General features: G+C 38.3%; 1 protein-coding gene across 2 annotated transcripts in view; it reads right to left on the reverse strand.

Annotated features, from left to right (window-relative positions):
- The window catches only part of ZDHHC20 (zDHHC palmitoyltransferase 20), a 57,514-nt gene that overhangs the window by 42,148 nt on the left and 2,557 nt on the right, over positions 1–12,809 (reverse strand). For both annotated transcript variants that reach the window (XM_014060531.2, XM_014060530.2), the window contains exon 2: positions 749–775. In XM_014060531.2, the coding sequence (XP_013916006.1) occupies positions 749–775 (27 nt within the window). The remainder of the gene's footprint in view (positions 1–748; positions 776–12,809) is intronic.

Below are 12,809 nucleotides of genomic sequence, written 5' to 3' on the forward strand. Positions count from 1 at the left end.
TATATAATTGCTGATTTGAACCTCACAGGTGAAGTTGCAGCAATATTCAGTTTATAGAAAAAGACATGCAACTAATTCAAACATTTGGAAAATTGTAATTTGTGCTGTTAGTTGTTTTTAATTATTTGTATCCCACCTTTATTATTTTGCCACTCAAGGTGGCAAAAATATATAACACACTTTCCAACTCCTGTTTTCCACACAACAACTCTGTGAGACGGGTTAATCTAAGACAGAGTGATTAGCCCAAAGTCACCTAATTTGCTTTCATGGCTAAGGCTGAACTTGAATTCATGGTCTCCTGCTTTCTAATCTGGTGCCTTAACCACTAGACCAAACTATTCTGGTGAATGTAGGTTAGAGGGCACACCAGTATTTATTGGATGGAAAATGGAAAGTACTCCGCATATTTTTTGAGATACTTTCTGGCTAGAATAAATTATTTTTGCTTATTTAGCTCAGCAATTCTTGTGGATCCTTAATTTGATGAACGGTAAGCTTATGCTGCTTCAGAAAACTGAGTAATTTTAGATTTTAGGCAAGAGTCAGCAATATTTTTGTTGCCAAGATCCCATTTTTTCAAAAGCTGAAGGCGTCAATCACATGACAGAAAGGCCTGATGCTGGAATTACATTTTTTTTCCTTTCCAAAACTCAAGCAATTAGTAATTTTGCAAGGTAAACCTCAAATACTCTATAACTTGATATATGCACAGAAATAAAATGTTTTTACAAAGAAAGAATCATACCTTTTTCTCCAATTGAGGTAATTGTAACTGGAGGAAAAACAAAATGAATGAGTGTCAATTTTAGAAATCAATAAATATTGATAAAACACATTAATAAAACACAACGTATTTAAATATATTAAGTTAATAGAAGAGAACGTGCATGTTGTCGTGCTCTACTCCAAAAAAACCCTATTTATTTACATAGGTAATAACAAAACAATTGAAGGGTGGTGCCCATTTTTCCCTGGGGAAATGAAGGAATTATATTGTTTGCCTGCCACTGGCAAACAATTCCTCATTTGTCTGTCCATAGCATGTATGCTTCTGACAAACAAACATGTTGAATCAGTAGTTCCTTCAATTGTATTTATTTCATGCTTCCTTCAAGAGATGAAGATTAGGAAACTGAAATGATGAGAATTATATAATGGCAGCAGACAAAAATTCAGGCGCAAAAATTCAGCCCCCATTTTAAATGATCACATCACAACTACATCAACTGAAATGATAACAAATCTAAGACTTCCCCCACCTCCATCTTTCTTGGTGTGCAATAATCACTTATAATTTCCTCTTTAAAAAGGTTCAATTTTTATTCCACTGATCAGCAAGTGTTCAAGGTGGCATAAACTACATTGCCTGCTCCAATTTTTCCACACAACCACCTTGGGGCTGAGAAAGAATAGTCTAAAGTCACCCACCAAGTTTTCCTGCCTGAGAATGGACTTGAAGCTGCATCTCACTGGTACCCAGCATAGACCTTTAATCCTTGCACCAGACTATGGTTTTCAGATTCAGAATAACCTAATGTTTTAAGTGGATTTGAGATGTCGTGCTGTCTTTCTCTAAAAAAGTTTGAAGAGTTGAATTAAGCACGCAAGGTATATTAGGGCAAAATTATGAAAAAATGACATTCATATCTTTCATTTTTTTTAAATCTGTGGGGAATCCCTCAGTGAATCATTATAAGATATTTTGAAAAATAATTACAACAATGGGTTTGTAATCTGGTATTTACCAGTAATTGTATATATTCCTGTATAAGCCGATAAACCAACTCTCGAAGCAAAATACCCCCCAAAATAAGATGACTCTCACATTTTTCATATGCCTTAATTTTTACAATTGTCCTATCTGTGGGTGGTGTATTTTTCATGGTATTGTGGCTAAAAAATTTGAGCGCTCGTTTAATTATAGGTGGTCTTATCTGCGAGTGTACTGTATGTGGATAATTTTAAAAAGTACTACTCATAATGCTTTTTATTATCAGAATTGGTGGTGCAGTGATTAGAATGCAGTATTGCAGGCTGATCCTGATTGCCTCAAGGTTTATCAGCCTTCCATCTTCTTGAGGTTGGTAAAATGAGGTCTCAGATTGTTGGTGGCAATATGCTGACTCTGTAAACTGCTTAGAAAGTGGTGTAAAGCACTATGAAGCAGTATGTAAGTTTAAGTGCTATTGCTATAATCATTAATTTTCTTTCCTTTAAATTTATCTGAATGGAAATAGGTAGAATGGCACTGAATAGAATCAACTTTACATTTGGGTACATAATGAAAATAACTGAAACATTAATTGATATGTTTAATATTTAGCCTTGAAATTAACACATATATTCAATAAGATGTTTAAATACAGCTAATTCCATTCTTGTATTATTTGCTTGATAGCTTAATCCCATCTATGGCTATTCAAAACTTAATATCTGCAAGCTCAGTGTAGCTTAGCTCCATTGGATATAGGAGCTCTTAAATAACATTTCCTTCTCAGATAATGATACCATCTTAGTTCAGCCTCAAAGAATACAATGGCATTTAAAAAGTACAATAGAAAAGTCTACATTAGAGCCAGTGTACTGTGAATAATAAAATATAATAATAGTAACACAAAATTTAATAAAGATTTTTATCCTGCCTTTATTACTTCATAAGTAACTCATAACAGATCTATAACCTCTTCTTCTCCTATTTTTTGCCACTGCAATAACCTTGTGAGCTGGATTAGACTAAAAGAGAAAGGTCACCCAACTATAACTTTGTGATTTGTGTGTGTTTGGGCCTGAAGCCACTTAAGTTTTTCAATATTTTGTGTCTGTATTATTATTTGTGTTTGTGTATGTGGGGTATTTCCTGGCTATAAGCCACTAAAACTCTGTTAGTTTGCAGCAGGATATCCATTTCACCTCACAAACACATTTTTAAGCCAAAGACAATATTAGCCAGAAGTTGTCATCTACTGGAACAGGGATCCTAAATGCAGTAAGTCACAATTTCACAGTTCCCTGATTTGCCAGTTTGGATAGCAATTGGCAGTATTTGTGGTCACATCTCTTTCCAAAATAACAGACCGTGGAATTTGAAGTAACAGTTCATGTTCATATCAAAGGACGCAAATTATATATTTACATTCAACTGACAGCAAATGACAGATATGAATGGCAGCAACTTGTCCTTAATAAACATTCAGGAAAAACAATTCACCATGGTCTTTCCTTTTAATCCACCATTCTCCAACCGACCCCCATGATTGTGAAGAATCATATCTGGGGTCTTAACTTGCTCTCATCAATAGCAGAGTTACCTTGTGGTAAGATGGATGGCCAATAAATTCCATAAACAGATAAATAAATAAAAAAGGTGACATTTATCTTTGCAGTAGCATCAGATCCGAAAGGTGACTAAGTCATTATAACACAAAATACTATGTACACTATTTGAGAGGCGAAGCAGCCAAGTGACACCGTACAATGAAGAAAATGTCATCCCCATCTGGCATCTACCTGTACAAAGATAGGAATAAATCTCTCCTAGTGACAAAAAAATGCCTCCCCGGATATGATTGAAGTGTTCTTCACCACTAGCTCCAACCCACCTGATCAATAGGGAAGGATGCTGGCAATTGTATTTTAGCTGTTTCTGGAAAACTAAATGTTGATTAACACCTTGTCTAGAGCATTATGTTTGGCTCTTCCCTCTTGAAATGAGGGATAAAAATACAAATTGCTTAATAGATTTCAGTGAGGTTTACAAAGGAGGCTATCTTGAGGATTCTTTTATGATCCTTCAAATCCAACATGGACTGAAGCCAGCAATGCTATTGTGAAAACCTTGGCATCTTTTTTACCCACCCTGAATCATCTCTACTCCATGTGTTGGTATTAATAAGTTCTGACTTATTTTATAATAACAACTTATTTTGGAAATTCAAGCTATTGGCTGGCTCGCTGATTATTTCTAGGAATAATTAAAAGCATTCCAAGTTGGTCAGAAATCTATCATTTTTACATCTCTTTCATTATGATAGTTTTCTCCCCCTTTATAATATACATGTGTCCGTACATGTGTGTGTGTGTACTCAAATATATATGCCATTTATAGAAGGAAAGTATTTCTTTTGTCAGAATCTGACTTTATCTTATCTTACAATTTCAAGTTGAATGAGCTTGTTTGAGCAAACGATTGCTACTTGGAACTTGTTTTCAAATTAAGGTAAAGGTAAATGTTCCCCTCACACATATGTGCTAGTCGTTCTCAACTCTAGGGGGCGGTGCTCATTTCCGTTTCAAAGCTGAAGAGCCAGCACTGTCCAAAGACGTCTCTGTGGACATGTGGCCGGCATGACCTAACACCGTAGGTAACACTGTTACCTTCCCACCAAATGTGGTCCCTATTTTTCTACTTGCATTTTTATATGGTTTTGAACAGCTAGGTTGGCAGAAGCTGGGACAAATAACTGGAGCTCACTCTGTTATGCGGTGCTAGGAATTTGAACCGCTGAACTGTCAACCTTTCTGATCGACACGGTCAGTGCCTTAGCCACTGCATTCCTGATATTTTAAAATTATGTAGGAATAATTTCTAGTATGATGCTGAGACAAGGAGGATCACACAACTTCCCATAACATTCCGCACATGCAATCTGAGCAGCATGCCACACAATACTTTAGGAACATTTGGAGAAACAAGTTTTCTATTTCAAAACACTTTTGGTCAGGATACATAGCAAACTGGACTCTTTAGTTCTAAATATGGATGAAGGCTCAGGGATTCCAAGCAGAAGAGTTTTGAGTAAGATTGTAAGAGTGTTTTATGATAAAGAGAATGACCGTTGGCTTACCTGAATGGTCGTTCTCTGAGCGTTGCGGGAGAGTCATGGGTTAAATTCAGTCTATTTGCCCAAGGACTGAGTTGATTTTCTTAGCCACACCTCCTCTCCTCATTGAGGACCAACTCAAAAATGAAGGTGTTGGTCTGTGATGGACGTGTGCATGGTGTATACTCCGGATTTGTCAACAATGTCTTTGTTCCACGCAGCCTGATACAATCTAGCAGAGAGGGAATAAACCCCAGGGCGGGTTGGACTCTCCTGCAGTGGCCAGAAACGACCGTTCATGTAATCCAATGATTCTCCTGTGCACTGCTCGGAGAATCCAAGCATGGGACATACCCAAGCTATGAGGTCCCAGGGAAGACAGCAGGAATTCAAGGGTAGGGAGAAGGCACTAGGATAGGGGTGTCAAACTGGCGGCCCGCGGGCCAGATGCATCACACACAAGCCACGCCCACCTCAACTCCATAAAGAGAGAAAAACATCACAAAACAGCAATGTGACGCAGTAGGTTTCGCACCAGTGCACTAGGGAGATGGTAAATTGGGAGAACCATATGATATGATAACTGGTAGCACTGGAAAGAAAGAAGAAAGATGGATTAATATGCCCCAATTGTGTCCTATGTAACCTGTGAAATCCTCCCAAAGCTCCTGTAAGTTTCCCAGCTCAGAGCCAAAAACAAATATTCCACGTTTTGCTTTTGCTGAATCACAGCTGATCTGGAATGACTCGCCAAAACTTCCAAAAGAAAAGCAGTCTGTTTGGGATTCAAAACCAAACGAAGGTTCTCTTTTGTGCACATCTCTACCACTATGTTGTATGAAAATACACATCTTACAAATTATTGCTAACGAAAAAAAATGGGAAAATAATTATTTAAAAAAATGCAATTGTGTAAAGCACTACAAAGTGAACTTTACATACTGTAAAGTGAATATTGGGCTTATCCAGATAACCTGTGACCTGCCAGATTATTGTTTCCATAACTAAAGATAGAAATAGAATGATCACAGTTGGACAAAAAAGGGGGTGGCAGTGGGAACAACTTCCAGCTGGCTTCCCTATTGAGGTCCCTTGGAAAAGCTGCCAGGGAGCATTGGAAATTTCCCTTCCCTTTCCCCCTCCTCTAATTCCTGCTAGCTCCCCTATTTACATTGCTTGTGGGAAGCTTGCATGGACAAAGTCAGTGGGAAAGCCAACAGGAAGCTGCAAGGCCAAGGGAAGGTGTGAGGTGCTCAAGAGATGCTGTTAAAAGTCAGGGAGGGAACATGGATGGGTGGGTTGGGTTGGAAAGGGTGCACACGAGGGAGCACGGCAAATGCTACACAGCAAATGCTACACAGGTTGGGGAGGGTGCATGTGGGCAGCATAGGTCAGAAAGAGTGCATGGGGATCTCAGGGATATGTGAGAGGTGTTTTCAATGTAAAGCATTGTACTGAGCATAATCCTCTCTTGGCTGGGAAATACAATGTGGCTTCTAAGCAATCTGCACCTGGTTTTCAAGGTTCCTAATATATTGATCACTAGCTGCCTTCCTCAAGAAACCATTAACTTTCATAAACTGTATTTCGTGTCTGCTAAACATGGAATTTCACCGAGCCTGAACAGGGAAACAATGATCAATGTTTAATCTTCTTACCAGGCAGGCTCAGAACAATTAGGATTGCATGAGCCCAAACTAAAGTCATTAGAAGAACATGAGCCTCTTCAGCTGATAAGGCGCTTTTTTCAAGTGGCTACCATAATATACTGCGCAAGGTACTGAATCATCTCCTCTTGACATAGCCAAATGAACCAGCACAGTATATTTGGAAAGCTGCCATGCCTAGAGTAAGCATTGCTGATTCAAGAATCTATCCACACTGATGCTTCCCCTTTCTCTGGCACTGCAAACATTACTGATTCACTTCCCAGAGAAAACCAACCAGTTAGTTACCTCCAGAGGTGGGTTCCTACCAATTTGGTCCGGTTAGGCCAAACAGGTAGATCGTTTAAATGCAAATGTGCATGTACGCAGATCACACTTTTTTTTTACTACCGAACTGGTAGTAATGGTGGCTGGAACCCAGCCCTACCTCCCTTTCTACTCTTTTGGATGCTCTATAATGGACCTTCTTCTGCACTAACCTTTGCTACCATTTCCTAAGATGTGCAACACCCTCCTTCATTTGCTATCTTGACTTTAATTTTGTCCAGAATAATCAGAACAGGTATGTTCTTTTTCCCATCTTGAAAATGCTCCACTAATAGTGCACTTTTGCAATAATAAATATTTGGGATGGGAGAACGTCTATGGAGAATCTCAATCATCCAGATCATGATTGTCCTAAAGGTGCTTTTCAAAAGACAATTGGACTTTGGGTTTTTTCCTTGAAAATGTTTTGCTTCTCATCCAAGAAGCTTTCTCAGATTCTGAAGAACTGAAGAAGCTTCTTGAATGAGAAGTGAAACATTTTCAAGGGAAAAAACTCCACGATAATACAATTGCCTTTTGAAAAGCTCCTTTAATGCATTTGGGATGGGACTTAATAAAAAGCACAAGGATATTTTACCCTGATCCTAATTAGCTAAGTTAAAGAAGAAGCCTAAATTGGCCTAATTGCTAATTTCTTGTCCTAATTGCTGATCTCTAATCTATGTTATGCTGCCATCAAATGGAGCTATCTATGGTAAAATGCAGCCACCTCCCTCCTGGGAATCCAGCCTACATTCCACCACACTTCCTCTATTTTATTTGCAGGATATGTTAGGGAAAGGGATTGGTCAATTTGTTTGGCTTCTATCAAACATTGCCACCTGGCAGGAAATTACCACTCTCCTTAATATGTGCTGGGAATGGGCAACACGCATATTTTTACAGAGGATTCTTTGGTTGCCCAAAGAAGAATGGCTTTGGGAACAGGGACTGGAAATCTAATGTAGCCAACAGACGCTGGTATTATCCCAACCAACATATGACTGGGGTACTGGCCGAATGGCTCCTGTTGGCTTGAGGTGAATTCACTAACTTTACACCAGAACAGGTAGGAGTTGAGGACAAGGCAATAGAGACAATTTAGTTTGTTTTAGTTTTATTTTATCTAAACATTTTACTGTTAGTATACGGGATGCATTCTGAATCACTTACGGTCTCTCTCTGATTATGGTGGGGATAACTCCAGCAAACAAACAAATAAATAAAATCAGCACAACAGAAAAAAAGGGCTCCAGTGCATGCAAAGTACTATGCTTCTGGCAAACTGGGGAAAGACTAAAAGATTTAAATCTCTCATGGTTGTAGTGGTTCTCACTTAATGATCGCAACTGAATCCAAAATTTTGGTCTCAAGTCACTGTAGTTAAGTGACAGAAACAGAGGTGAGCTTGTTCTGAATGTGGTTGACCGGAGACTTGTAAAAAACAGGAACTAGGAGAAAACAGATTTCACACTACAGGGCCAGAGAATTCAACCCCAAGGTCTAATTAGGCAATCATGTGAGACACTGGAGGTTATTTAATGTGCTGTTTTGCTCAGTTTTATATTTCTCAGCCTATTTGCTCAGATTGATTACAAAATATTAAGCACTAATATTAAAATGAAGATCACATTGCCATGTGATTTGTTGTAATTAAACTCTTTCTAATCTGGGGGTCTCCAACCTTGGCAACTATAGGAATTGTGGACTTCAACCCCCAGAATTCCCAGGTTAGCTGGGAAATTCTGGGAAGTGAAGTCCACAAGTCTTAAAATTGCCAGGTTGGAGACCCCTGTAATCCTTAGTTTGATGTTTGTATTTTTAAAAACTGTCTTTTTTATTACTTAAAAGTTTGGTTTGAAACCTCACCCCAAAAACTGCTGAGATCTAGTAATCTTGGGGGGGGGGGGGGAGAAAACTGGAGCCAATTATACATAATTTTTTTCCTAAGCAAGCAACATTTCCTGCACTGCCCACTTCAAATTCCAGAGAACACATCTCCCTATTCAAGGAAGAGTGTTGGTGTTGTGTGACAATTGTATATAAGAAAGAGGGGACTAAATGAAATTCTTTTGTGTAAGAGACAAATAGCTCACTTGCTTTAAAATTCAGAGACAGGGGATGTGAAAGGGATTTCCTATGAAAGGGATTGGCAGGTTGATGTAGATGTTGGTATAGACAATCCTGTTATGTCCCATATGCTAAAACCATTTCATTGGCAAAATGCTAAGCTATACTTAATCTATTATATACCATTCATGATAGTGTTCAAAATAAAGTACAGCAGTAATCACAAAACGTACTGTAGATCTTTAGTTATCTAGAGAAGAGGTGGAGAACTATGGCCTTTTTATGATGTGGACTTCAATTCCCAGAATTCCTCAGCCAGCATGGTTGGTTCAGGAATTCTGGGAACTGAAGTCCACAAGTCATAAAAGCGTCACAGTTCCCCACCCTTGATCTAGAGCAGGGGTTTGACCCTGGTGTGTGTGTGGCCAGGGGGCACGGCCAACTCAACGTCACTCGTATTGGGGTGCCTGTGATGGATCGAGCACTCTGCCAGCAAAATGGAGCTCTGGAGGGCTGCGCGCCACCCTCTTGAGCTCCGTTTTCACTAGCAGAGGGTCGCAGGACTCCGTCGCAGCTTAAAACAGAGCTCAGGAGGGCTGCGTGTTTTCGCTGGCAGAGGCACCGCTGACCGGTCCTTCGCTGTTTCCAGGGTGGCCCCGCGGGCCTTGAGTTTGATACTCCTGATCCAGAGGAATTCAGTTTAAATAAGACTTTTATTAAATTTCAACAAAATAAGAACCTATCTTGGGTCCCTGTTTTGGAAAGAATTCACATTAATCAATCTTTGTCTTGGATTAACAATCATAACAAAATGTCAAATACATATCATACATTGGAGATCATGGTTCATGTCACATAAAAGGATTTCTGGCTGCCAGGAAATGAAAATAAAAAACCAAAAATAAGTTTCTCTTTTTATTAAAGGTCAGAATTTTTCTTCACAGTAACATTGCTTAATCTCATGCATAAGTTTCAGAAGATGTAAAAATAAGTTTTTATCATTTTAAAGATCTCCAACAGAGCATCTGCATGGGGAAGGAAGAATCATGACTCCTTAATGAGAGGCTTGAAGACACAATGATACTAACGAATCTTATAATAGTGAAAAAGTATTTTTGCACAGCATGTTTACTGTCCCTATCTGTTCGTTCAATTCATTCAATTCGGGTCAATAACATGGATGAGAGGAGACGACAAATACACGTATTTTAATCTCCTGAGATATGACTGCTAGGTAATATAACTGTTTTAATTCTATTAATTTTAAATCAACCATAAATTTCTGCATATAGAAGCTTGTCAACATCTATTCTTGACACGTGATGTGCTTAATGCAAGTTAATTAGCTGAACATGTTTTCATGTTGAGGATTCAGCTTCAAAATAAAGGACTGGACTAAGTAACTTTCACTCTCCTTCCAAAATTAGCTTATCCTAAACTAAAACTATTGTAGAAAACAAGTGTTAATGTACACTGTGTAAAGCTTTTGTACATGTAGTGAAACATTAATTTCCACTCATATAGTTCATTCTACTGTACTTCCTTAATTGCAACAAAATTTAATATTTGCAATATTGGTTACTCACATTTATCCGGGGCTATTCATATCTGTTCTTATATCTCTTTCTGTTGTCTTCCTTAGCACAAAATGTAATCCAGAAAACTCCATGAGGGCAAGGATAAGGATTGTTTTGTTTAAGAAGTTTTCTCTAGTACCATAAGCATACAGTTCCTCCTAATAAGAAGATTCACATCTTATGCAACTAATGTAGTGGATAAATAAAAATAGTATCTACTCTGTACTCCTTATCAAATCCAGGCCAGTTTGAAGTTTTTTCAGTAAAAATCAAGCCAATCAATCTTGACCAACCATATGCTAGTTTCCTGAGGTTAATGGAATATAATTTATACAGGCAAGAATGGAACCACATCTTACCGAAATACCCATTACAAACTAATTGGAATCAGGTATGCAAAATGTTTTGCACAAGTAATATATTACAAGTTGGATTTAATCATATTGATCTCAAACCTAGGATCAGATCCTACTTTAATACTTTGGTTTCTATATGGACTTTAATTTACATTTTCCTATTTTAGATGACATCAGGAAACTGTTTTGAAAAACCATAAAATGTTTGCAGAAACTGAGAAACATGTTAGATCACATATGGTCTGAGACCGTTGTGTCTGAACATGGCTTACATAGCAATTGTTCAGCTTCTCTGCATACAGAATCTATGTATGAAGAAAGAAAGAAAGAAAGAAAGAAAGATGATAGATCTGTGCATTTTTGTTCATTTCTGTGAAGAATCAGATTATTCTTTAAAATGTGCCTAAATCAATACTTCAGAAACTCTAAGAGATTCCTGAAAGTGTTTTAAATATTAGTGCATAATTAGCAGACATCTGCATACTTGTCAAAATCCTTTACTGTATATTCTTCTAGGAGGCTACCTGGTATATGTAAATTACTACAACTGTAAATTAATTCTCATGCAAGGGAAAGTCACTTTCATAAAAGTCCTGGTTACTTCAGGGATACATTCATGCTTTAAATACCAGAGCATATTAGCTCAGTTCAGTTGTTAAAATCACAGAATGTTTAAAGCACAAAGAAGACACTGCAAAAAAGAGCACCAATGCGTCAAGATTGAACATAGGGAGAATCCTCCTCTGCTTCCAGCTTCAACATTTTCATCTGGCTACATACAATATATTGAAAGCTGTATGCACAAGCTCTGTCTGCAATGTATAACTTTGTGGTACCAAAACATTAATTATCTATTTGTAATGTTTTCAGCAAAAGGATATAAATTATAGACATAGAACATATACAGCTTAGATTAAAACAGGGAAGAATATGTCAAAAAGGCATTATTTCTCTATGGTTAGAATAATGTCCCTTTTGGATAACTATATAATTACATTTGAACCATTTTGCAGAGCTCAAGAATTGATGGTAAGAGATGGTACTTAGAAACAAACCATTAATGGTGTTCAAAATGAAATAAGCCTTTAAACAATACTATTTCAAGATTTATACTGAAACAGCAAGAGCTCCAGCATTGCTCAGGAACAGTGAGTTTTAGTATCTACTAGACAACTTGTAACCTGTTGGGTCATTGTTGTAGAGATATCTCTTTACCTAAATCAGTGGTAGTCAACCTGGTCCCTACTGCTCACTAGTGGGCGTTCCAGCTTTCATGGTGGGCGGTAGGGGTTTGCTGTAACTCTGCCTTATAAATTTTATAAAGTAAAGTTACTTCCCTACTTTATAAATCACCATTACTGTGGAACTGGTGGGCGGTTAGAAAATTTTACTACTAACAGAGATACAAAAAGTGGGCGATAGGTATAAAAAGGTTGACTACCCCTGACCTAAATAAACAAATAGAATGACCACAGCGGGCAAAAAAATCAATGGGAGCAGGAGTGGCTTCCAGGAATGACTTCCAGGTTCCAATCTACTCCCTACTGACCTTCCTTCCTTCCTTTCACCCATCCACCCATCCATCCAGTTTAAGCTTTGTACCAGCTTCCTCACCGACTTAATAAAAAATAATACATGCCACATGGATTGAGAAGTGTGCATGAGGGTGTGTGAAAGGTTCAGCCTGGGATGGGAAGAGCACATAAAGTGTGGTGAAGGTCAGGAAGGGTGTGCAAGGATGCATAACAGATATAGCGTGAGTTTTGAAGGCCCATAGGAGTACAACATGGGTCTGGAAGGGTGGACTGGGATGAGTGAAAGGTGCCACACAGATTGAGGAGAAAGTGCAAGGCTGTAGCATGGGTGGAAAAGAGTGCAAGAACTGTGCAAGAGCTGCAATGTGAATCAAGAAGGGCAAGTGGAAATGTGTAAGACATGCAAAAAGGGTGCACAGAAGTGCAGAACGTGTCTGGAAGGGTGCTCTGGTATGAACAAATGAATGGGGAGGCC

The sequence above is a fragment of the Thamnophis sirtalis genome, unplaced genomic scaffold (assembly GCF_051295495.1).
Source record: "Thamnophis sirtalis isolate CommonGarterSnake01/CBP01778 unplaced genomic scaffold, rThaSir2_p1.2 scaffold_8, whole genome shotgun sequence".
In the NCBI taxonomy this organism is placed as follows: Eukaryota; Metazoa; Chordata; class Lepidosauria; order Squamata; family Natricidae; genus Thamnophis; species Thamnophis sirtalis.